Source organism: Pleurodeles waltl, chromosome 11 (genome assembly GCF_031143425.1).
Source record: "Pleurodeles waltl isolate 20211129_DDA chromosome 11, aPleWal1.hap1.20221129, whole genome shotgun sequence".
Classification (NCBI taxonomy): Eukaryota; Metazoa; Chordata; class Amphibia; order Caudata; family Salamandridae; genus Pleurodeles; species Pleurodeles waltl.
The window spans coordinates 38,861,478-38,889,236 of record NC_090450.1 but is presented as its reverse complement, the minus strand read 5'-3'; the positions used below and the strand labels follow the sequence as shown (position 1 = coordinate 38,889,236).

The 27,759-nt window shown below is 45.2% G+C and overlaps 1 protein-coding gene across 2 annotated transcripts in view; it reads left to right on the top strand.

Annotated features, from left to right (window-relative positions):
• Nucleotides 1-452: 452 nt before the first annotated feature.
• The window catches only part of CLCN2 (chloride voltage-gated channel 2), a 436,625-nt gene continuing 409,318 nt past the window's right edge, over nt 453-27,759 (top strand). The window contains exon 1 of one of the 2 annotated variants that reach the window (XM_069212988.1): nt 453-991. In XM_069212988.1, the coding sequence (XP_069069089.1) occupies nt 941-991 (51 nt within the window). In that variant the 5' untranslated portion in view covers nt 453-940. The remainder of the gene's footprint in view (nt 992-27,759) is intronic. The other variant, XM_069212987.1, reaches the window with a different exon arrangement.

Genomic DNA, 27,759 nt, shown 5'->3' with positions numbered 1-27,759 from the left:
GTGTGAAGTGTCGGTGCCCGCGTAAATGCTCGGAAACGGTGGACGTCGAAAGCGATGATGGCGCAGAATTAAAAAGGGTGGGGGAGGAGGGGTCCCGGGTTGAAAATCGTCAGGATCTCCTATTTCCCAGCACTTAACTCAACTAGTTCAGATGTTTTCTACCTCTTCTCAATCTGTAAGTAATAGTTGTGTTTTCTCATTCGTAAGTTTGCTACTACAAGTGACAGAATACGTAGGAAAAACTCTAAATTCTAAAGTTACTCGCCTGTACGTCACGGAAAGTGAAGGTTCTGGGTGACAGAGTGGGTCAGCCCGAGTGAGGCTGCCACGTGGTCACGCATGCCATGTGTGACACCTGTACCCAGACCTGGCTTTTTTGTCACCAGCAAGGTGCATGCCGGGATTTTTCACTGCCGTGCATTGTGTCAAAGGCGAAAGGACAGTCCCAGAATGCATCGTTGGGTTGGATGAAAAGCCAGGCTGGCCCGGGTGTCACGCATGGCGCGGGGCACTTGACAGCTGGGGCAGAGGTGCGCTGGAGGAGGGCCGAGGAGGGAGGCGGATCCCGGGGAGGGGCAGGAGGACTGTGCCCAGAAGATCTGGGCTGTCCCGGGGCGGCGCTGCCCGGCCCCCGGAGCCCCGCAGGCGGCAGAGAGTTGGATCCGGGAGCGGGAGAGAGGTGGCCGGGCAGAGAGCGGCCGGGAGACCGGGGAAGGAGGAGAACCGCTGCCCCAGGAGCCCGGGCCGGGCCAGGACGAGGGTTACAGCCGCTGGAGAGTGACCCTGAGCCGCCGGAGGTGGACAGGCTGAGCCTTATCACAACGCTGGGGACCGAGGGGTGCCTCAGACCGGGGAGAGGTACCGGGGGGCAGAGCCGCGACCCTCGCAGAGAGCACCACAGTCCGCCAGGAGAGCACCGATCCCGGGCGCACAACTCGACATGTCCGGGGACGGGATGGAGGCGCGAGCGCTGCAGTACCAACAGACCCTGGTAAGAGACCCCCGGCACCCTAAATTCAGCGCCTCTAACTCATCTGCTGTACAGAGACCCCCGTGGCACCCCACCCCCAGATAAGCACTTGATGCACGCCCACCCCCAAGAGAATGTGTCAGCAGACAGACAGCCTTTCACTTCCAACCTCCTGCGCACAGGAACTTGATGTCGAGATACCTCATAGCAGCACCCCAAAACTAACACTTAGCAGGCATCCATTGTCAAGAGACCCTAGCAGGAGCCATCACATCAGTCGCTCACACCTGCACACTCACTGGACTGTGGTATCAAGATACCGGCACTTCAAAATCAGCACTGAACATACATCCATTGACACAGACCACCAGCAGCAACCATCACACAAGCCTCTCTCACCCAACTACCTGCACACTGGACCTCGGTGTCAAGATACCACATAGCAGCACCGTAAAACAGGCACTTAGCACACATCCGTTGTCAAAGGACCCCCAGCAGCAACCATCACACAAGCCTGTCTAACCCACCCACCTGCACACTCACTGGACTGTGGTATCAAGATACCGGCACTTCAAAATCAGCACTGAACATACATCTATTGACAACAGACCTCCAGCAGCAACCATCACACAAGCCTCTCTCACCCAACTACCTGCACACTGGACCTCGGTGTCAAGATACCACATAGCAGCACCGCAAAACCAGCACTTAGCACACATCCGTTGTCAAAGGACCCCCAGCAGCAACCATCACGCAAGCCTGTCTAACCCACCCACCTGTACCCTCACTGGACTGTGATGGCAAGAGACTCCCAGCAGCAGCCACCTGCACACAGGACCCTGGTGTCAAGATACCACATACCAACACCCCAAAATCAGCACTTCATAAGTTCTCAAACATCCATTGTCAAAATGCCCTAGCAGCAATCCTCACACCATCCTCTCCCACCTAACCACCTGCACACAGGGCCCTGGTGCTAAGGGACCCCATAGCAACTCTCCAAAATAAGCAGTTGATGCAGGTTCGCAGTCAAGAGAGTCTTTCACTTCCAGCCTACTGCACACCTGACCCCGGTGTCAAGTTACCTCAGAGAAGCACCTCAAAATCAGCACTTAACACGCATCCTTTTCAAGAGACCCCAGCAGCAACAATTAGGCAAGCTTCTCTAACCCAGCCACCTTCACCCTGGACCTCGGTGTCAGAAGACCCCCACCTGCAGCCACCTGCACACAGGGCCTGATGTCAGGATCCTACATACCAGCACCCCACAATCAGCACTTAGCATACATACATTGTCAGGAGACCCCCAGCCGCAAACATCACACAGCCCTCTCCAACCCAGCGCCTGCACACCGGACTGCGGGGCCAAGAGAATCCCAGCAGCAGAACCTTGGTGCCAAAGGACCCCACAGTAAGACCCCAAAATCAGCGCTTCACAAGCTAACAGACCTCCATTGCCAAAAGGCCCTAGCAACAACCCTCACACCAGCCTCTCTCACCTAAGCACCTGCACACCAGACCCTGGTGCCAAGGGAACCCATAGCAACACCCCAAAAGCAACAGGTCACAAACATCCAGATTCGAGAGACCCTAGCAGCAACCCTCACATCAGCCTCTCTCACCCAACCACCTGCACACACGACCCTGGTGCCAAGGGAACCCATAGCAACACCCCAAAAGCAGCAGTTCACAAGCATCCAGTTTCAAGAGACCTTAGCAGCAACCCTCACACCAGCCTCCCTCACTTAACCACCTGCACACCGGACCCTGGTGTCAAGGGACCCCATAACAACACCCCAAAATAAGCAATTCACAAACATCCATTGTCAAGAAACCGTAGCAGAAACCATCACACCAGCGTCTGGCAAACAGGATCCTAATGTCCAGAAACTCCTAGCAGGCACAACACCAGCCTCTCACACCTAATCTCCTGCATACAGGGCACTAGCATCAAGAGACCACACATCAGCACCCCAGAATCAGCACTTGACACAGGTCCATTTTCAAGAGTCCCCTGCGGCCACCACAGCATCCTCTCACACCAGGAGTCCTACACACAGGTCCCTAGAGGGGAGCCCTCTAGCAGCGCCCAAAGTCAGCTCTTCACACATCCATTGTCAAGAAACCCCTAGCAGCAACCATCACACCAGCCTCTCTCACCCAATCACCTGCACACATTACCCAGGTGTCAAGGGACCCCCTAGCAACAACCAAAAATCAGCACTTCACAAACATCCATTGTCAAGAGAACTTCACACCAAGCCTCCATCACACAGAACTCTAGTGTCAAGAATCTTCCGGCAACACACCAGATCAGCACTTCACACACACCAAATGCCAAAAGACCCCAGCGGCACCACACCAGCCTCTCACCCACCTTCTGCACACAGAACCTTAGCATCAAGAGACTTCTATCGTGTCAAGAGACCCCCAAGCAGCATCCCAAAATCAGCACTTCACATACATCCACTGTCAAGATACCCCTCTCAGCATCCCATCATTAAGCCCTCGCACCCAGTCTCCCACGCAGACAGCTAACAGGACCCCCGAAATCAACACTTTTTACTCAAACAGTCGAGAGACCCCTAGCAACATCCCAAAATCACCACTTCACACACATCCATTGGCATTAGACCCCTCGCAGCACCCCACCATCGGGGCTCTCACACCCAGACTCCCCCACACAGTACTCCAGAACCGAGAGAGCTAAGAGTACCCCAAAATCACTCTCCTACCCAGCATTCTACACAAAGGATCGTAGTGTCAGCCCAAAATCAGCACTTCACACACATCAATAGCCCACCGCGCACATCACCTGTGTGGAAATCCTTAGCAACACCTTTAAATCAGTACTACACCCAGTCTGCAAAGACTCTGTAGCGGCCATACCTCCAGTGCATATGGACTTGGTGGTATGACGACAATAGCAGCACCCCAAAGTCTGCCTCTAGCACACAGGCTTCTTCACACATGTGGAAACCATTTGCAGAACCCCAAAATAAGCACTTCACACAAATACTTTGAAGACCACACTAGCAGCAGGCGTAACATCAATATTTCGTTTATACCCACAGCAAAGATCCTTTGCATCACTAAAAATCCCTTTAATCCCTAAACACATCACCAAATCACGAAACCGCAAATCACCCTCTTAAACCCATCCCACTTTTGAGGGACCCTCTTCATTTAAAAAAAAAAAAAAAAAAAAGCCCCTCATTCTGAGTGCCTGCCAAGACACTTCCGGGACATGTCGCCTAGGTGAATCCATATCACCTGCACACCTGGTTCCCAGTCCTGGATTTCATTAACCAGGACCGCGTCATCTGGAAGTTTAACCTTTTGAACCCGTATACCTGAAAACAATGAATGGTAAACGACCACCTTATAGCTTCCAAGTTTCCCAGGTCCATGCGTGATGCGCTGCTTCAGTCCAGTCCAGTTTTTTCTTTGAATTCTGGGACTTGTAGTCCTGTTTTATAATGGAATAAATAAAACTACAAGTTCCAGATTTCAAAGGGAAAAGCTGGACTGGGGCAGCACAGCACCTTGGCGTATAACTTGGAAAGAAGTTGAGCCACATGACATGACATCATGTTGCAACCGTAACCTAGCAACACCACAAAACTCATCACTCGTGCTCAGACTCTTAAACCCAGGAACCCATAAAGGACTCCTCCGACGTAGCCCCCAAAAGTTAACACTTTACATGCAGTGCACCCCAATACAGCATTTTTTTCTAGAGACTCAGCAGTACTCCGTTAAAGGTCCCCACCAACATTCTTACGCAACTAGCTATACTCTGCCACATAAACATTAGCACTTTGTGCAAACCCAAACTAGGCCTCCCAAACTTGGTGACATCCAACTCCTGCTTTTGGAATATGGCATTGTCATCCTGACCCAAGTGCCATCATAGAGTCACCTCCTTAAAGTCAGTACCTCCAAAACGGTCCCCTCATCGCAGCTCCAAAATCAAGCCATGCTGTGAAAAATAACCAGGCTAATTTCACAAGTCACCTTAATGCCCTCCTTGCTGTTTGTTAAACAACTCTCCCATCCCATTCACCATCCGGACCCAAATCTCCTATTGTTTGGGTGACCGTCACCGGACACAAAGTTATTGAGATGTGCACTTCTTTTATGAATCATTGGGTATAGATGTTAGTTGAGTTGATTCAATTCAACTGAGCAGGACTACGTCTCCCGGAGTGCACTAATTTCATAAGTGCCTGAATGTGAAATACTCAAGAGGTCATTTAGAGGTCCTACTAGTCATCTATACAACCATCTTCATTTTGGTTCAACCTCCCTCCTCTGTGCCAAGAAAACACACATTTCCTTATCGAAACCCTTCCCCTCTCAGCCTACAAAAAATCCAGTACAAACCTCCTCTAGATACCTGACCTTGTGCACCATGATTCCAACACTCTGGATGTCCACCTGCCTCTCCCAACATCTTCTGAATATTGGTCCTTCCAAAGCTGGGTCCTTCTATGGGCCATGTCCTCTATACTTGTACAAGGATGAATGATATTTGAAGAGGGTAGGATGTTAACTTAATGGCCAAACCCTTCAAAGAGAAGTCCATAGAGAGTCACCCAAGGGGGGCGGAGAGAAATAGCATGAGAATGAGTCTTGTCTGTGATGGTTTCTGGAAGCCTGACCCCAATTCCGAGAAGTTCTCGATTTCATGCTTTTCAGACCATTTGACGTGTTTTTCAATTGCCAGACCACCAGTGTGACCATCTCTGGTTTCTTTGACGGATTATTTCATTTATAAGAATTTGTTTTGTTCATGTCTCTCTAGCTGTCCTTTTATTCCGCTCAGGGTTCGACCTCTCAGTCGGGTGTGTGTTATGTACATGCTTAAAAGTTTAAATCTCTGCTTGCAAAATCCAATCCTCCACATCAATGAAAAATTCAGTGCTGGAATTTCATTTAGGGCTACAGAAATTTTGCAATCTTTGGGTAATTAACTGTAGTCATTATGGTGGCCAAAACGTGGGGGAATGTCTTTTCCTATACAAGTGGGCAATGCAGAGCTGATGCCCCACTCTGAGGAGGTCATTAAGCAGCTATCCCGCACCCGGAATTACTGATGCCACGCGGAACAGTAAGAACCAGTTGAGGTGTTTGGAGTTTCAACCATCTCATTGAGGATTATACGTGGGAATTATTGTTCGCTGTAGAATTTTTCAGTGTTTTTTGTCTTACTCTGAATACTTTTGTCTGCGCAAATCCACCTGCTTTTCACAGGGGAAATGTGTCTGGGGGGAAAACCCAAAGTCTCGAGTTTTAGCACAAAACAAGTTTTTCGAATTCAGCCGGGATAAAGATTTTCAGGAAACCCACTCAGAGGGCCTGTCACAACGTTTGAGAATTTACAAACATTTGCAGTGGCTTTCTAGTACTTAGTACTATTTTAAACTTGTGTACATTCTAGTGTACACATCAGAAGGGGGAAAACTGATATTACTGAATTAACCCCACGCCAAGGTCCATAACTCAGAATGGTGTGGAAATTGTGGACCTGGCGGTGTTGGTATTTATGGATCGCAGATTTAACCCTCTGGATCGTGTCAATCTTATAACGAGGCTCTCTCTTTTTATACTCCATGGGAGTATGCTTGGGGACAGGGCCGGCTTTAGCACTGGTGGCGCCCTGTGTGACAGTCTTTTTTGGGGCCCCCACACATCCCATGAACACCACCTCAGGCTCCCTTACTACCACCTGGCAAAAGTGCCCCTCATTTCTCCACAGCCCCTCTCGCAGATACATTTAATTTGTTTTAAAGTGCTCGTAAACGCTGGCCTTACTAATCCACACAGTTATCCACATAAAATATAGATCTGTTTTTTGCAGTAGGCACATTAACCCTCTGTGCTACTTTGTGGGGAGTCAGAACTGCCACTGGACAAAACGCCGACTCCAGCAAGCACATTAATCACAAGTAGTATCTCGACACTTTAATTGCTTCCTAAAGGCTGGAGGCACAAGGAACTTTGCAGCAGGTGCTGCTTTTAAATCGCAAGTTTCATAAGTTATTGCTAAACACAGCCCCTCCTGAGCTCAGCGCCCCCCATCCAGGTGAGCGCGCGGTGCAGTCGCACCGCCCTAAAGCCGGCCCTGCCTAGGGAAAAAGGGCATGCGCATGGAAATCTACAAAAACCCGTACTTTCTCTGGCCTGGGCCTAGGTCTTCCATGAAAAGTTGCAAATGTTTGAGTTTGCTTAACTTTTTTTCTGTGAATTTGGTGCTTTGCAGTGCTAAGCGTAGGGAACATCTACATTAATAGAGAACCTTTGTCTGATTTGGTGACAAGTTGTCTTACCTTAATTTTGTCAACACTGGTTAGAAGTTTGAATGGAACTCCTGGATCAACTGGAAACCAGTGAAGATGCCTCAGGATTGGTGACCAATGAGAGTGCCTTGTTGCTCCTGTGTTGATGGCGGAGATTGCATTTGTCAGTTTCTGTATTCAAGGACCGTATTTCGGGGACTCCATTAAACAAGGGGCCTCATTCCAAGTCGCCTGCAGCAGCCTCTCCGGCCCCGGGGGTTGCTCCGGGGAATTCACGGGGGCTCATGTTCTTGTACGTCTAATTATGAGTTATGAGAACAGCAAGTCCATTTTAACTGGTGAGAAGTGCACCTTGTAGATACCATCGATTTGAGAGTTTCTGCTTGCTTAGGTCTGGTGGAAAGTGTTTGCGTGAAAGGCCACAAAATCTGAAACACCTGCAGTGTTTGATCTGGTAAATCACATTCCAGCTTGTTATTCTCCATTCCAGGGCCTGGAACCCATAAAGGAAGGAAACCGCTGCGGGGATATTGTCTAAAATCGTTGATTAAACCTCTCCAAACAGGTACAGCAACCTCGAAAAGACGGCAAGGGTGATCCAATAGTATTTTTTCCCCAGTAATAATTGCCTTAGCTGCAGTGTCTGGGTGTGACTGCTGATGGTCAGTTTGTATCAGTCCTGATGGATGTGCTAGATGAAGCCTCCGGTCACAAGGGCTATCTGACTCTCTCCAATGGTGACGTTTAATCTCTAGTGCACGATGCTCAGAGTTTTCTGCTCTTAGTTCTGGGTGCATTGTCCTGAGACGCTCTGTCTTGGGTGTTCAGTGCTCCATCAGCTTGGAGTCTAGCGCATGGATCTCACTCGTCAGCGACGCATTTCAAGTACGTCATCCTCATCCTCATCTGAGAGTCTTGCACACATGGTTTTCAAACAAATCATTTGCTGGTCTCAGGTTTAAGGACTTTAAGCATTATGTGTGGTTTGGGTACCACGTTCCCAGATTCATCAGACGGGGGTCTCGGGTCAGGAATCTTCAAATTCATCACTGGTGCTTCTAGGGTGCATGGGCGTCAGTCTTCCGCCATGGGTCACAGGTACATGATCTTCACATCTCATTTACTGGTCTGGGCACATAGGCCCTCATTATGACAGTGGTGGTAAAAACCGCCTACCGCTGTGGCAACGGCCGCCAAAAGGCCGTGGCTACCAGCTGTCCGCGGTATTCCGACCACAGCTGGATTTACGCAAGAAGGATGGCGGAAATCCAGCTGTGGCCAATGCCGGTGAGGTGACGCTGCTGCCAGCAGCATGTAGAAAAAACAGATGTGGCAGGTAGGGACCAATTCAAAAATGAATTATATAAGAACAGACCTGTATTCTGTTATTATTGAGTTTATTATTTTCTCCAAATTCATTTCAATCAAATACTTCAAAGAGCGAAAAAGGAATAATGGTGACACAAAACAAATACGTATCTAACAAAAATAACATTACAACAAATGATACTTAACAACATACACATAATAAACCCACCCTAGGATTTATCACATTAAGACACATCTTGAACTGATGCCCTCTAAATTTGAATAGTAGTCACTGTTTTAACTTCACATGTGATCCACTTTTATATGCTCAGTGACTAGGCTTTTTTCCATGCAAACATTTATCAACAATTTGTGCATTTCTTTCCCACAAACATGATAAAGTTCATCTCAAATATTTACAGTAAAATGCATTATTTAACAAGCCCAATACACTTGCAAAAACAAAAAGGTCAACGCGTTTCGGCCTGCTGATTTAAGGCCTCCTCAGGACTGGAAAAAGGGCAATAATGGTTCTAAAAACAAAAACATGCAAATCCCCATTTCAATAAATAATAAATATAACAGTTAAAAAATATATATATGTACATGCCTCCAGACTATATGATATTTAATAAGCTCTATATTTATTAGGAAACAATATTCACTTTATTAGATGGTATCACTCACTTTGCACAATCTTTCCAGACTCATTTAATGTCTGCTATCTCAACAATAACTATTGCACTATCTCTAGAGATACCCTCAATTCTTTTTGTATCTCCTCTATTTCATTAAGACTATAGGTTTAAACCAATCTCATCTCTTTACCTTAATGCCAAGGGTTTAAATCAGACAACCAGAGTCTATTCTTTCATCAGACCACTGCCACGCTGTTCACAGCTGTTTATTGTCACTCATTTCAAGTCCGCTGAGTGCTGTACCACTCGGCTCCCTGTCATAAAAAAGCGAAACGCACCAGCAGCAGCACCATGCCAATAGACCGCTGCCGGTCGTATTTTGACCAGTAATACGGCCTGGCGGTTTTCTGCTGCGGACGCTGCTGCCGGCAGCGCCCCGTCCCATCGCATGCCGGAGGACCTCCTGAACACAGGTAAGTGGGTGCTGCAACAGGGGAGGGGAGTGGGGGCTGTTGTGTGTGGGCGTGCGTGTGTATATTTGTGCATGCATGTATGGGGGTGTGTGTTGCATGTTGAATGTGTGTGCATGTATGGAGGTGTGAGTGCGTGTATGTTGTGTTCTGTCAATGCGTGTCTGCTTGTATGTATAAAAGTGTGTGCGGATGTGTGAATGGATGTATGCATGCATGGATGAATGTGGGATTGGGTGGGTGGGTGTGTGTGTGAAGGGGTGTGAATGTAGGGGGTTTGGCGAGGAAGAGGGGGTGGGGGTACTCTGGGGAGGGTGGTGGGAAAGACCTCTATCAGTGATAGGGAATCCCAGTGCCTACCGCCATGGTTTTTGTGGCGGTAAGGGAGCCACGGAAACCATGGCAGTAGGCAGGGTCATAATCCCGCAGGCGGTACAGTGACGGCCGCTGGGCTGGAGATTGATATCTCCAGCCCGGCGGCCATTACCGCCGTGGCGGTCGGTGTGGTACATTGGCGGTTGGGCTTTAGCCAAACCGCCAATTTCATAATATGGTGGAAACTGTTGGCAGTACTTTCCACCATATTACTGCCGACCGCCAGGGTCGTAATGAGGGCCATAGTCTTGAGATTCATTAGCTGTGAATCTCAAGTACAAGTACAGCTCTGGATCTTGAGCAAACTGTCTTGTCTCAGGTGTGCCTCTCCTTTATAGTCATTGCTTCCTCATTGTATTATTCAGGTCATTGTCTTGATTTCTTATGCTGTGGATCTCGAGTAAAATGTTTTTTTTAATTTAAAAGCTATCCATCTTAGCTGTATTATGTTCCATCCAGGTTTATGCTTATTTACTGCTCTTTGTTTATTTACTGTGGACATGTTATGCTTGGTCTTTACTCATCTTTGTTCTCAGATGCTTAATTTTCCCTTAGTGGTGTTTCCGAGATGCCTGGCTTTCAGGCTTATCAGCTGTGGGAATGTGACCTTGTGCTTGTTAGCTGTACTGTCAGGATGCATGTTCTACACTCATCCACCACACATCTTGTGTGCACGTCTTCAGTAATCATCTGTTTCTTAGGGGCCACTTTAGTCTTTAAAAGCAGTGTCTTTAATCACCTGTGGGTGTTTGAGAAATCATCTTCTGGCTCAACAGCCATGAATCTTGGTTGCATGGGTTTCACTTAACTGTTGTTCTTCGGTGTATAGTCGTCTCTTATCCCCTGTGGGTCTTATATGTGTGGTGTTAGCTCATCTGCTGTGGACATCAGATCCATGTCTTCATCCACGGTGGCTCTTAGGTGCAGTGCATGTTTTCTCATCTGCACTCATCCACTAAGTATTGTTAGGTGTGTGCATGTCATAGTTCATCTGCTGTGGTTCTTTAGGGCATGAGCAGCATTCACTTTGGATCTTAGATGCATGGTTTTCCTTCATCCCATGTGAGTCTTAGGTCCTTGGTCTTTATTCATCTACTGTGGCTCCTCAGGGTATGGCTTTATCCATGCACTGTGGGTCTTGGGTGCATGGTCTTCGCTTATCAGCTGTGTTTCTTTTGGGTGGCTTTCATTCATGGACTATGGTCTTGACTCCTCTACAGTGGGTTTTGAGTACACGTTTTCACTCATTTGTTGTGGGTGTTCTGTGCATGGTCTTTATTTATATGTGGGTTTTGGAAAATGATATTCACACTTGTTACTTATGTCCTTTGGGCAGTAGGTCTTCACTCACCCTGACAACTCTTAAGAAAGCTAACATTTTGACACATTTGCAGTCTTGATCATCTCAGCTGAAGCTTGTTTCATTCTTTTAAAGATTTTAAAGGTGTCAACATAAATACAACATAGATAAAACTGTATTAAACTTTAGTAAAGCAAAAAAGGTGCATATAATACAGATACCATGGGGTCGAGTCGGCAAGGTCTAATGTGGCTTGCAGAGGAGGGGGCCACATGCCCCCCCTACCCTTTAAAATAAATAAGGCCCTTGGGGATGGGGTACCAGGGCTTAATGAGGATTGGAGGGGGGTATATGGTCCCACTCTCCTTTTTATTTTTAAAAAGGCTCTGGGGGATGGCTTCTCAAGAACCAGGCACGGTGGTTAACCCCTCGCCGCACACAGCAGAAGGTCGTGTGCAGTGTGGGTTTTGCAGTCTTTGGGGAGGTTGGCCACAGAGCCTGGCCTCAGGCCAGGCCTTGTGGCCACCCAAAGGCCGTGCGCAGTGTGAGGTTGGCTGCAGGGAGTGGGGTGGTCGGCTGCAGGCCCTGTGACCAACCGCCCACCCTAGGGGTTGAATTTATGTGTGTTAATTAAATATTACTTTACATTTTTTTTTAAACTATAGATTCACTGAAGAAAATAAAGGTTAATATAATGTTATAATTAGGTGAAATGTTCAGTTACAACATAACTTTAGCAGAAATTCACCAGTTAAAGTTATAGTTATCTTATTTAACTATGACTCATGTCCTAAGGTAACTATAACTTGCACCCTAAACATGCACTGCTAATTACCCCAATAATACATCACTCATGATATCTTCTGTGACATAATTGATAATATCACTGCAACTTCTGCAATGGAATTATTGATGTGAAAACTGTGCATGAGGGGAGCGATTTATAGTTACTGTAGGGCACAAGCCATAGTTATTTGAGATAACTGTATAACTATAACTAGAGAATTTCAGTTTTTTTTTTAAATATAGTTTAACACATTACTTTAATACTGAGCATTACACCTAACTATAACATTACTTTAACCTTTGGTTTTATCAGTGAATATATATATATATATATATATATATATATATATCAGTGCTTAATTTGTGCTTGTTGTTTCCGGTGCGGAGCACCGGCACTTATTTTTGAAGGCTGGCACTTATTCTTCTGCTTCAAGCATTTGCTGCGCCCAAAAGACACATACGGGAAAGACAGGGGAAGAGAAAAACGAAAAAGCGTCACAATGGGAGAAAGCAGGAAGCTGAAAGAGTGAGCTGAAGGGGAAGAGAGTGGCTTTACATATATTGAGGAGGCCCGAGATGGCGTTGGGATTACACTGCCTCCATATTCCGTGTTCCCACATCTAATTGCAGCAGCCGCGTGTTTAAGAGGAGGGCTTTGAGCATCGGCACGTTTTTATTTACAAATTAAGCACTAATAAATAGATAAATACATTTTTTATATATATATATATATATATATTACACAGTGAATAGTGTTACTATGTTAACGGTTTACTTGAGTTCAAAAGGGCCTTAATATGGGGTTCTGGAACATGGTTATATGATTAGGGCTAAAATTACTGTGTTCCTCACACTACATGGCGTCCTAATGACCCCAATGCGGAACGTACCTTTAGTATAAACCTACCTGACGCCGTAGGAGTGCCCCCAATCCTAAGCAGCCCTACTGTCCTAGACTCTTCTCACCCCTAAATCTTTTCCTAGTGTTGCACGAGCCACACAGCCCAACAAACCTCCCCCGCCCCCAGTGCTTCTGTATGTAGAAGTAGATTCTGTGACCTCCGACCTGTTGTGCTACATTAACCTATTAAGACAGTTCAAAGGTCAGTTTCTTCATTCCTGGGAAGATCAGAGGTCAATGTCCGTGTCCCAGGGGTTTTATTATTTTCTGCATGTTATGTTTTGCATTAAGTCATTTAGCTCCACTGGGGCATTTTTCTGACCAATTTCTAATAAGCAAAGCAGGTCTTTATTCATTTTGTAGGTCAAGCGCGCAAGCACTCTGGCCTGCTGTAATCTATCTGTGGGCTTTCAACCATGTCCAACGCACGCCGTTTGTACATGCTTTATGTTTGTCCCTCGTTGGGGCAGTTTTGTTACCGCCTTGGCCATCGACCCTGTTACATGGATAATTGCACGTTTGCTGATACGTTTGACTGTGAGCGAACTTCTTTTTCATTTTGTGTCTCTCCTTCGTGCTCATGGCAGACGTGGCGCTTTGAATCCGCTTGGTTATGTAAACTATTTTACTCTTCAGTTTCAACTTATGTGGCAAGAAATGTCCAGTTTGGAATGTACAAAGCTAACAGCTTTAACTCGAGCAAACGCGAGACCCATTACATTGGAAATGCTTGTTTAAGTAATGAAACTCGTGGTCGAGTCAGTGAAGCTGGCATCCAGGTAGAGAAACACAAATCGTTTTCATTTGACCGTATTCATGTAATACATTGAGTAGTTGTATGTTTGATTTCTTTTCACTTGTTATTGCTTTTAAAACTTTGAAAATTACTGCAGCTGCAAATCAAATCATGGCATCTTCGTTTTTTAGGTTTCTGCTTACTTTGAGGACCAAGACAGTTTGTTGTAGCGCAAAAATAACTTTAGGTACCGGAAGACTGTTTTTTTTTTTCACAAGAAAATGGCAATGAAGGAAATTGTTTGTGTGCATTCTCTCACGGTTGCCAGGTTATGCAGGTAATCTCTGCTATACATTCCCCCAGCCAAGTACATTTTGTTTTTATTGGTGTGTAATATGTTCCTTGCTGGAGGACCAGTTTTGTCCAGTTTCAGGAACAGCATGCACATTTCACGATCTGTGTATGCTCTGTTTTCACATGTGGCCAGGGCTTCAAAGCCTCAGCTGGAGTCATTTGTTCAGAGTTCCTCTCTTCTCAAAGTCCCTGGTTTGTTTTTCTTCTTCAGAGACTTGTTTGTGAGGTGTCTTCGCCGATGGGGTGTCTCAACTGTCCAGTTTGACCTGTTAAGCCAGACATTTTATTGTTGTGGTTTTAACCAGTTTCTCGGTCACTTTGACAACGTCTGACAAAAGCTCTAATTGTCACACTACTTAAAAAAAAAAAAAAAAGAAAATGACAATTTCTGAAATGTGTCCATGCTTTCTCACTGATCCTGATAACGGGGGATGCTGCTGTACTGTTCATCATCAGCCAACAGATCATGCCAATTTTGTGTAAGTGGTGATACGATTTGCTCTGCTTGTTGCCTCTGTTGTTTGACATGTTGGAAGTTATCAGCCCCGCCGGAAAATATACGAAGATGCACAGAGAAGCGGAGGGGGCAGCGGCGCATTTGTTAGGAGAAATACGGCCTAGTAGTGGCCATATTGTGATTCCTGCTTACGCTTGGTACGGTAACGCTGTACCCTTTAAATACCCACAATGCAACCGGCAGTGTTTACCCTTTGCAGTATTTTTTCATTATTTGAATTCAGCATTTTGGAGTGTGAAAAAGTCGGTAATATGCTTGTATCTCTCCATTCTGAAAAACAAAAAACAAAATCTTTCCGCAGCTCTCATTCTGCCAAGGTTTGCCAAGTGAAACTTGTCTGTGGGGGGAAAAAACTGGTATGACAATGTCTGTGAATTTTGTAATCCTGATCCGGGAACAAAGTTCCATTTAAGGACAACCCCTCTCGCCACAGCAAACAAATTGTTGGCCTGATGTCAGCTGTGTCACCAGGAGACATGGGTTCTATTTTTGCCTTTCTCTGAAGTTGTGTGAACTTCGGTGTAACACCTCTTTGCATCTATTTCGGATGGCAACCTTTTTGGCAGTTAGATGCTCAGTAAACCTCGGTTTCAGGGTCCATGAATGATGTGATATGTGTAGAGTCCAGCTGGACTCATTCTAGTGTTTCTAGTGCCCCACATTACAATATGTGTAATATTTGTATGGACTCAAAAGCACTTAACGGCGGGTACGCGGTGGGTAAGGGAAGAGAGGGTACTGGGTGCTCTTGCGGTCACATTGTGGGGCCCATCACTCGTGTCTGTGAGTTTCAACCCTGCTACTTGATCAACTTACCACTGCAAAGACACCACAACATTGTGTCCCTATCACTTCCTGATCAACACTACATTGACCCCGTCCCGCTAAGCCAAGGTGTAGGATTGGAATTAAGTTTCGGGTTTGTACGGGTTAGGCTTTGCAATGAGGTTGATGCTAGGCTACACTTTTTAAAAGTTAGGGAAGGAACAAAGTTGGGGTAAATGGTAGAGGAAACCATTACGGTTAGCGTGTTTTGTTTTAGAGTTAATGTTGCTGTTGTGCTTAGTGTCGTGTGTAGAGATAGCGTTATAACTAAGGTTAACGTAGGTGTTTTGATGATGTGACCGATGAAGTGGTTAATTTCATTATTCAGGTTTCCAAGGTCTCAGATTGTATGAATAAGAACCTTTTACTACTGGAGTTCTTGAGTTTTAACCTATTATTGAGCCAAAGCTAAGCATTAGGTAAAACCCTTTAGCAGTTGGCCCTCAGGCGCACTGGAGCTGAGCAGACCAAGGTTTATCCAGAGAGTTGTGTGGGATATACACTCAGAACTCAGTAATTTGGGCAGTAATTACTTTAATTCTTCTCACACTACTCAATATTGTTCATAAAAGCTCTGATCCATCAGAATGAACACAGGTATAAATGGGCTATAATTTGCTTGCTAGAGAACCTACCGGTATTGCATAGATGGTCCCAGTAGATACAGGTTAGTTCGTGCAAGATAAGTTGGCCTTAGGGGACTGGGACACCGCTGAATGCTCTCTTCACTCTCACGTGATTTCCTCTACCCACCATTTTTTGGGTAGTGCGCGGTGTCCAAGTGGTCTGCCAGTGGCCCCTTCCCTTGAGTGCAATCTGTGCGAAGTACATGTTCCGAACTTCCATTGTCCTGGGCTGCTCTCACCTGCTGAGGTGGGGGCTGCTCCGCTCCTTCCCGCCTGCATCGGGCTTTAGGGTGATGTTGTGTTGACTATGTCTCGGCCCAGGCACCATCGCTGCTGACCTCCAGCGTCTGCCTCTAGAGGGCAGGCATGCTCTCTAATAAAGGGAGGGGTCAATCAGCCCGGTGCAGATGGTGATCAATCGCAGTCGATTCCCAGTGATCGAAGACGGTGGATCCACCTCCCTGGTTCTTCTGCCGGCACAGTCACAAACCGGCCTCCCAACAAAGCAAGCTGAGGGATTGAGGGAAGTTAGCTAGCTGAGAGGGGAGTGGGAGGGAGGGTTCCCTTTAAGAGCCATAAGTAACCAGTCTGGTGCTTGCTGGGGGGATGTCATTGAGGAGGTTGGTCCCATGGTGGAGCTGAAGGAAGCAGAAAGTATCTGCGACTGGTCGGATGACGTGGGGTCCACATTGTGACAAGGTGTGGTCTGAAGTGGTGGTTCTTGTTTCTTGTTATGGGGAAGGGGAGTTAAAGTTGGTACGTGAGTGGTATTAGATGTTGTGGTTGAGAAACTAATTTCCAATGTCTCTCTGTTGCCAGCGGCCACCTTCTGCCATGGTTGTTAATTCATGACTCTTGTGCAAGCATTGGGTTATTTTTGTTGATCTACCTAACTCTATTGTTTATCACCCATTACTGTGAATTGAGTGGATCTTTTCATTTTCCATCCAGCTCTTCCTAAGTAGACTTTCAGCCATTAAATGTTACCTAGAATCTACTAGGAAAGGAGTGCATTAAAAACAAAGCAAGTGATCTGTGTAGAAGTGAAGAAATGTTGATTTAAACATTTTAAAACTACACACATAGTGTGAAATTACCTAACAATTTTTTTTTTAAAGTGCCCCAAATTCTTAGCCACTCATCAAGAAATTGTTCTGAAAATGACATTACCTGGATACCATTTGTTAAGCACGTTTCTTGGGGATATGGAACCTCCAAACACTCATGGGAAGATCAAAATTGCTGACGCATGATGAGATGGGTGGAATACTTCATGCTCCCCAGAACCAGAGGCTTCTTAGCCAGTTTGCTTTACCCATACTTTGCAGAAACCTTTTACGCTCCACCGCTGACCATGGGTTAATGTCACACTGCACACAAGCCTACCTCTTCCATGTCATTCATACCCAAGCAGGACACACATCTGCCCTGTAGCAGCAATGAATGCATCATTTATTAATCGTGCCGTCTCCTTTCATGCTCTCTTAGGCTCCTGGCCAGGCTGCCCCCATCTCGTTGGGATCTTTTCCTGGGCTGCTGGGCCGACACTGCCTGCTTCTGAACACACAATGTGACTGGCAGCATTGGGCTGGGACATGGCCAAGCACCATGAGGCAGCAATATTGTGACTGGGTCTGTGGTATGCGCCGCCACATTGAAGATGTGAGCATAGACCCATGCCTATCAGCATTAGAGCCTCATTGGTGCCACTTACATAGTGCAACGTATCATAAAGTGTGCCTTACAAGTGCACGTTCACATAACTATTGGGTCTTCGGTGTAGAAATAACAGATGTTTATTGTTACCCAACTCAATGGTACACCTTTTATCAACCTTGGAAGGATGAGTGGTTTAGTGGGTCCACAGAGAGGTCAAACCAGATCCCTGAAGTGGATGCATTAGTCCAGTGAGCCACCAGCCCTTAGTTTCAAAATATGAGCACTCACTAGAATGGAAACAAGTTCCTCGCCCTTTCCTAGCCCTCTGCAGCACAACAAGGGACCAGAAGGAAGTCACAAGTGCAGTTGTCCAATCCCACTGTTTCAGATGAGACTGACATCATTCTAGCCATTAGAGAGCCTGGCCCCTGATCTTCTCTAGGAATAGCAGGGGAGAGGCACTGAAGACTGCTAAGATATCCATCATGTTGACCTTAATTGACACTCCAGGGACCACCGGCCCAAAGAGTTGCTTCCAGTTAACCCCACTTCAAGGGCACACTAATGGAAGCTTAATCAGTGTTCTCACTAAATAGTCTGTTAGGTAATAATGATGTGCATAGAATTAATGGACATGTTTCAATCCCCATTGTACCTGGAGGCTTCTTCAGGAAAGAGGAGTGGATGAGATCTCAATTCACATTTCCAAATGTGTTTTGCAAAACACTTTAGAAAAACCTTCTCAAAAATGTTAAAAGGTGCCATCTCAACTCCTTCAGTTTTAGGAACGAACTCCATTATAGAAGAGAGAGCTTTATAATCAGGCTGCCATTGTTTACCACTTTCAGCTCCCTGAACCTGCTCAACTTTGCAGACTGTCAGGGTTTCAAACCAAAATGCAGTGTGTAATAATGAAACTGGAACGCAAACCGTTGGCAGTAGTGTGGAGGGCAGTAGAGGAGCTGACACTGATACTACAATCCTACATGCTTATGTGTTGTGAGGGTTACTCCTCACCATATAATACTCTCTGAATACCCCAGAGATGGTCCTTGGAATCACAGCAGTAAATCCTTAGCTCAGTCCTGGTAGTGTGGCAAAGAGAACTATGGCTTTACACAGAGGAACAATGTTTTAAGCATTTCACAGCACAAACATGGACGATAAGTAATTGACACGACTCAACAAAAAAAAAATCCGACATTTCTACATACATTTAGACACCAAAATGAACTTTAAGGTACAGTAAAACAAGAGATATTGATTTTAGAAGCAATCGAAAATCACTGCAGAAATGGCATTTAAACTTTGCATTGAAGTCAATGGCAAAATATCACGTGTTGCAAAAATGCGCTTAATAGATGAGTTGCATGGAGCCCTTTGGGGAGTTAAGTTAGTGCAGTCCCTAGGACCAGATCACCACAGTCAGGGCAGTTTTACCTTGTATGTGGCTTCAGGGTGCAGAGTTGTCCAGGCTGACCGTGGTGCTGAGTGGGACTCACGTTGAAGTCAATGGTAGGGATGTCACTGGTGACAAACAAACACTTAGCAAGGGTTCCCAGCAGCTCGACCTCTGAGTTAAGGTTCTGCAGGACCTGGGACCAGGCCACAGCAATCAGTTAACTTCTACCTGGTCCATGGGGTCCGGGTGCAGAGATGTCCTGGCTGTCCGTGGTGCTGAATGGCGCTCATGCTGATACCGATTTTAATATTGGCACAATGATGCTGACAAGGGGATGTAAAATCCCAGCTGGGTTGCAGATGTTGGATGCAGGTTGCATACTGTCTCCTGCACCTGCAGCGTCAAGTGAAGGGGTTAGTTACTGGGCTGGCAGCCAACAAGCCTTGGCAGAGGTAAAGGTGCAGGAATCCTTTCGGAAGTTACTGGGGTCTAAGGGAGTGAGGTAGCGGCCTGAAACTTTGAGGTAGTCTGGACTACAACTCCTAAAAGACACTGGACCACCTGGTTTCCGACGATCACATGGCGGCCCCGATGGACGGTGTAATTTCAGATCCTGCATGTTTTTTTCTTACCAGCAGTTTTCAGGGTACTGGTGTCACAAGTCCAGGGCAGACTGAAGGTGCTTCTGGCTTCGCAGGTGTCCCTCTGGTTGGGAGTAACAAGTTTCAGCCAAGGATCAAGGTTGATCACGCAGTTCAGTCTTTTGCCCCTGGGACAGAGTTTCCCTCTTCTGCTTTGGAGCAGTGGGCAGAGTCTGGTTGTAGGTGATGCAGAGCTTCTCTCGATCCTTCTTTGAAGTTAGTTGATCAGATCTGAGGTTCTGGTATCAAAGGAATCCCTTAAATCCTGAATTTAGGGGAGTTAAGGTGGTGGAGACTAGTGGTGAATGAGCAGCTAGCTCCTACACCTAATCTGTCCCTCAGGTGACCACATCCGGTGGGACAGTTCATCTTTAGTTACCCAAAATCCTATATTCTGACACTACTACGATGGCAGGATTAAAAATGTAGTGCACAGACTGGGCTGCTCACCCTAGATTTATGGTCAGCCTGCTGGGGGTGTGCACAGTCCTGCATACCTAATTTCCTGCCTGTCCATGAGCAAATATGCCTGGGAGTAGGGCTGTTTCCTCACTGGAGGATAGCTCTGATGGCTATCAAGGCGATGCATCCTTTGAAGCTCACCACCACGGTGGCTCTATTCACTAGCCCGGCTGGGATAGTGGGAGATGTGACCTCCTTCCTGTCTCAGCCCTTTGTTTCTCACCACTTGGAGTGCCTAGGCTGCCTAGATGGAGGTCAGAATCCTGTCTTGGTGGCAGCAAGCACGGAAAGAAGCGTGAAAGGCAAGGCCAGAGCACAAAGGACGGTGGCAAACAGGTGGGCAACCTCTAGTGTGCCACCTGGGTCCATGCCAGCCATTCCTCGACACTAGAATCGTGTTGGAAAGAGAAGGCATCTTGTTTGACACTAAACTCAACATACCTTGGTTGATTACATGTTGGATCTAGCAGCCCTGGTAAACCAGGGCTTAAGTCCAATGATATCCTGTGGACCGGCCTGCACTTATAGTGTACCTTAATGGAAAGGATGCAATGAAGGCTTAGAAGTTCATGCTTATATACCTACATCTCAAATATAATGCACCCTGCCTCCTGGGCTGCATAGGCCTTCCTTAGGGGTGTCTGACATAAATGTAAGGCACTGCAGGGGACTGTGCCACTTATGGTGAGGGCACAGTTGGACTCGAGCAGTTTGTACTGCTCCAGCAGTGTGCAGTGGTAGGCTTGCCATCAGTAGTTTGCCTGGTCACCTAGGGCGGCACAAACTCGTGCTGCAACCCTGGGGACCCCTTTTACCACCTATGCCCCGTGTACCATCTACTAGGTGCTTACAAGGGGATAAAGTTTTGCAAATAAAGAATTTACCATGTCGACAATTAGTTTAGAGAAAGAACACATACACTAGAGACTGGTTAGCAGGCCCCAGTGCACTATCAGAGCCAAGAAACCAGCATCTAGTGGTCCAAATGGGGGCAAAAAGTGTGAGGGGGACATCTGCAAAAAGCCCAGTTTGCTTACACCTAATGTCTCTTTTACAAAGTGCCACTTTTTTGCATTGAAATCCTTTTTTTTTTTATTTAAAGGGCACGTGTTGCACGACCAGCACTTTGCCACTGGGGACAAGGAAACCGAGCACTATCTGTCCTTTGCAGCGCTCAAACTCGTGAATGAAGCAGGAAACCTGATGAGGCAGATCCTATCTGTTGTGCATGATTGATACCCTCCAGCACCTTACAAGGAACTAAGTAGTCCACATCAAAGATGCTGTGCAAACACAGCTCCACTAATGGCCAGCTACTTGTTTGACTCCTGGTCCCCAGCTTTGACTGTTAATGGAGAAGAAACATTTGCAACTTTACTGTAGACATATGAATATGATGACTTTACTATGATGGAGAGTGTGGAAGTAGTTATGTTTTACAATAACTTTAGGGAAGAGGATTAAATGTACAAAATTGTCATACATGGACTTGTTGAAGGAAGGTCTGAGGAAATGCAGAGTTGGAACAATCAAGTGCACATATTGTTCTACTGCTATGGCTTATAGGTAAAAGTCGTGGGCTATGCACTTGTTTATTATCAGAGGATCATTGTTTAAATGCTTTCGGCCTTTTTTTATCATGTAGAAAGTCTGGTTCTTGGCCAGCTAAGTTGCTTAGACACAATGTTAATTCTTTTTTTTCTGGAATAGTCATTTATTACGCAAAGTCTTGGAGTTTTCCCAACTCCCTACAGTTGGCTGCATTTCTGATTTAAGCAATAGCAAAAATATTGGAACCTCAACCACTATGTTTTTTTTAAAACAGTTTATAGATTAAGGGCCTTATTTAGAATTTGATGGCTAAAATACTCCTTCAAAACATTACGGATATCCCGCCCGGCGTATTACAAGTGACATAGGCTGTAATGCATGTGTAATATCCTGTCTGCCATATTACAAGTACCATAGCGGATAATGTACATGTAATCCACCTCATTAGTGATGGAGTATCTTATCCTCCAAACTGTAATTGAGGGCCTGAGTCTTTTGGGGGCAGTTGTAGCAAACTGTTTCATCCGTTCTGTGTCTATGGAAAAAAGAGTTGTTACAAAAAGAGCCAAGTTTCTTTGATAGCTGCTTATAGTAACCACTGCCCCAGTGTGTGGTTAGAACATGAGTGATTAGTTCCGGTTTGTGGGAAAATGGCACATTTTCTTGAGAAATGTAATGAAGAGAACTGAGCAACATCTGTTAAATACCTGCCCTCAATTTTCTGATTTATGTATGTGCAATTGGCACTAAATGTCCAAAAACGAGGTTGTTCAGGTCAATTCTTGTGTATGTGAGACCAGAGGTTACATTAATACACCAGGATTTAGAATATATTAAACTTTGAGCTCTAGTTTGAATAATTTAATAAATATCAGGCAATTGCGCAAATCCCACTGAGGCAACATAATCTGGAAAACCAGGATACAGACTCTTCATTATGGAATGTTTCAATACCTTAAAAACTGTGATTGTAGCAGAGTAAAATACGCAAGCCCCGGCACTTTGATATAGTGTGTCCTGATCCGCCCCTGCACCCGGGGCTCCACCAACAGGCCAACAATCGCTCTGCACCCGCATTTATCTAAAGTTGATAAACTCCCTCCAATAATCCTCTGAAGGTCCCAGAATAATGCAAATGACTTATAATAAATCACATTTCCCCAATGGTAATGCATAATTTTAACACTGTCTGCATCCTACAGTGAGATAGCTATGTATTTTTGTTTAAGTCCTTTGTGTTTTATTTTAGAAATGCCTATTTTATAAACCGTACAATAAAATGTCACTCTCCACATAAGTGTTGTTCAATCAATACAATTGATTTTATCTTAAAAGATTAAGCCGTGTGGAGAAAAACAGTCTTGCAGTGGGACTAAGCAGTTAGGGTCAGGTGAGACCGGGTTCCACCTCTGAAGAATTGTGCTGTATCACACAGGTGCATCTTGGTTTGGGCGCAATGCCACAGGGATGGAGAAATACACACTCCACGAGGACTAAATATTTTATTTGATGGTCCAATGGGCTCTCAGTGAAGTCCGTGGTATCAAAAGCTTGGCCTTTTACCCTTTATTACTTTGAAACACTACAGGTGGCTTCATTTGGGCATGGAGGCTTATGGATATCCAGTCTGCCAGAGGAGGGAACTGCCTGTTCAGAGTAAGAGGGCCCACTAAGCTGTGTTCTGTACTGATAGGAGCACTCTAATACAATGTAGTGGAACCCATGTCTAGAGGGTCGCATGGCATAAGGGGTTACACACCGGAGACCCATGGATGCAACTCAGCTGGCATGGAAGGCAACCAGGAACTCAGAAATTCTTGCAGACCCTTTTTTTTTCTTTTAAAAAGGAGGAAAGAATGAAATAATTCTCAACTTCAAACCTTGTTAAATCATGATGTCTCCTCAATAACCTACAGTGTCCTCTTTGACACTGGATAAGAGAAACCAAGGAACTTATCAGATGTATAAACATCAGTCAATCAATCTTTATTCAGTTTTATAAGCAGGATAAATCTCAATGTCATAAATACCTAAATAGACAATAGATTTATCCAAAGCTGAACTCCTGTAAAACTGCATTACCTCACAAGTAAAATACAAAGGTTACTATGCATAAGTCATCACAATTCTAAATGTCAAGCTTTTCCTTTCATGTACATCACAGTTAAAAAAAAAACTGGCAAGAGCCCTGCAAACAATTCCACCATTTAAATAGATCAAGTACATGAACGCCGTCCGATAATCAAACAACTTCTCCTTTCAAAATAGTGGTTTTAAAAATTGTCTCCTAAAACAGAATAAAATGTACAGAAAAGTGCTATATAGACTGAGCGTAACAGGATCTCCTGCGTGGACTACAGAATACGGCCTGCCAGCAACTAGATCTTCAACAGTTTAGGACATAGTTGGTATCCTGCACTCCAGCCTTTCAACCCAAGTTAACAAAGTGACCAGAGATGTTTCCTTTTATGGTTTGAATGCTATGACCTTTCACCCCTTCCCTAGGCTGCTTCTATAAGATTCTAGTTTCATCTGGTCTTGACTAAAGAAATGGCCTTTGCATTGGATTTTTTAAAAAGCAAATATGTAACCTGTACCAAATTCTTGGACCCGCTACCCAAATCTAGAATGTGGCAGCCGGGCACATCCCAAACCATAGGAGACATGACCACATTACCCCTATATCTGAAGCCATACACTGGTAACTAGGGCCAAAATTATTCTGTTACTAAGCACTCAACAAACATGAGAAATCCTTGGACCAGGACACATCTAATAACATTGATTTTCAAAACTACAAAGTCAGATCAGAAAGTTCACACCCAAAATATCTCTACCTTTGTTCATTTCCTCTGTTTAAAAAAAGCAGGTTTTGCAGGGAGCTGTTTCTCTGTTGAGACCTGAAAAATATGGAACCCACCCAAAATGACAGTAAGGAATAGTGACAGTCATTACAATACAGAATGCAATAAAGACCTGGTTGTTCCCATGACCTCATGACCTCAGGATATGAATCTAAAAAAAGAAAAGGACTTAAGAACACGACATCACATAGCCAGAGTGGGAACCACAGAACAACGCTTCCATGCTGATGTCATCAGTATTGTCACAAGTAAGAGGTTATGCAATGCCACCAACAATGTTATCTGTGATGTCACATCCTGTGCGTAGTCATTTGGGGGAGAGTTACTGTTAGGTGCTGTAACTGAGATAGAATGAATCCAATGGGTGCAATGGCAGTCCCACATGGGTCAACGATGAATACAGAATACTCGTTGAACCAGCTGAAATAGGTCAGGAGCCATACGTGTCCTTGAAGAATGATTGCCTTTGGATACCAAGTGATGTATCCCACACCCCAACAGTGGGCACACACTGAAGGTTCACACCCGCACCATTCATGTGGTGCCCAGGAAGGGGAATGCAGTTGAAGCAAGTCTGTAAAACCTCTAGAGGACTACTTTGGAGAGTGGCTTCCCTTGGAAAGAGGAACCCAACAAGATGCAGTGGGATCAGGCTGCAGTATTTAACAGACCTGATAAAAAAGACACTAATACAATAAGTTAAGGCATAATACATGGACTTGAGACCTTGTGCATAGTACATGTAAGCAGGACATCAGAAGAAAAATAGAAACACCAGGGGAGATCTCAGAGAGAGCTCAACATCAATACCTAGGAACTCTGGGAATGCAGGCCCCGAAAAAACACTCATCTGGCTTAACTGGAATAAGAAGATTAAATGCTTTCACAATCCAGACACTTGTTGGAGAACTTAAGTAAAATTTCATAAACGTACCTTTTAAAAACGTTCTGTAGCCAGTGGGGCATAGCAAGGCTGTGTTTCTAGACTTGCAACTAACTGTGAAAGAATTAATGCTTAAACTGAGTTGTAAAAAGTGTGTCTGAGTGTTGTATTAGAAGATAACAAGAGCAATACACTTAGCACTGGGGCGTCTCCAACAAGCCCTTTTGTACTCTGCTCTGACCGTCCAGCCACACACAAATCAATCAAACCAGTTCATGCTTCCAAACCTATAACTGGAACAAACATTGGCAAAGCCAATAGGTCTGGTATTGTCAAGATTCTAGCAAAACCTTGTTGTTGGGGAAGCTGCTGGGCCCTCTATTTAAAAAAAACAAACAAAAAAAAAAAAAAGTGCTAAAAGCAAAAATATTTCTTGCTCTCTATATTCGCATATTTTCATAGTAATTACTGGAACTCAAGGGAACTAATTTGTGTGTAGATGTGCTCCTTGTGAAAGGGCGGCATGCTGTAGTTCACAGCGAAGATAGCCAATTGTTGAAGTGGCCTGGTTCATTGCCTCATGCTGCACTGTGTGGAAGAAAAATTTGAGTCACACAATAACGTACTTGTGAATGAAGACGGCTGGTTGAAAGCCCCCATAATTAAGTTTGCTATCCATATAATTTTAGTAAAATCCTAAAGTTTTGCCTAACGCCAGACCTAAAATGTCTCCTGATGCTCATGCCTGAACATGAATTATGGAGATATGCCTTCTAAAAATGCATATTTAAGTATTAGGGTTGGGAGTTTTATCATGGAGCTATGCCTTCTAAAAATGCATATTTTAGTGCTGTGGTGCCCAAATTAGAGGGTAGGAAATCTCTGAGCCTTCCATTTGCTCCTGGTGTTGACAGAATAACCATCAGCCTGTGAGGACCTTCTCCCCCCCCTCAAACTGTTCGGTCATTACCAAATCGTGAGCTCAGATCTATTAAGGTCCCACCTAATCTAAAGAGTCTAACAAAGGGGCTGTTGAGTCAGATGCAAATTATTTTGCTGGAAGTTTGGAACACCTTCAGCATAACTATTCTAGTGCATAGCAACCATCTGAAGTTTCCTAATCCCCAGAAGATCCCATCCACTCCAGATTGATAAATTGTGAACCAACAATAATATTGCTTTAAAATACACACCCCTGTGGCACCTAAACCTATGCATACACTGATTATTATAATATGCCAGCACTGAGTCCCGTGCTCACCCTCCCACCCCTGAACTGTACACCACTTGTACAATGACCTAAAGCATCCTTTTAGCACCATGTGGCACCTCACATGTGCTGGAGGTAATCTGAGGACCAGCCCATCTGGCACCCCTAGCAACAAGTCAATCAGGTACTGGAATGAATTGGATAGGACTACTGAAGGTGCAGGGTATGATGTGGAAGTACTGCCTGAGGTGTCCAACACAGGTCCATAGCTTCAGTAGTCACGCTAGGATTTCAGAATAACTAAGGACTATGTACTTGACCCCCATTTGTATGCCTGCTGTTTGATTAATAGTTTGAACTTCTAATTTGCTGCTGCTTGGTCAATAAAATCCAGATCACACAAGTTTATCTTTCTCCAACATGAAGGTTCTACACATCCCAAAGGGAGAAGGTCCTCCATCTGACCTGAACAAATATTTATCCAGATCAAAACACAACAAATCTCAATTTAGCTGAGTATCATTTTATCTGAAATATGAGCATATACCCAAAAGGTTTAGGTTTAACAATGACAAGCAGCACCCCAGAAAGGGTGCACTCCCCCCGGCATGTAGGGTCTTCAAGGACATATCCTCATCAGGTGGAGATCACTCTGAACAGTAACACACAAGTGCCACGTGTGCTACATTTCGTATTGTTCCTGTGCTATGTCCCACCTCATGCAGAGCATATCTTTGAATTAGATGCTCTCCAGGCGATCAGAGCAGTAGAAATGTGTGACAGACTCTGGTTTAGTGTACCAGATGTTACCAAGCAGAGCAGTAGTACCAGGTTCAGGCCTTTGATTGACGCGTGATCTTGATTGATTAGTGTAGACCGTTATGTATTAAAAACATGTAAACACATGCACATGGTTCTTTCACGCTAAGATGGCTCTTCAGTGCCAGGTTCTCCGTGCCATTTCATACTGAGTTCTAGA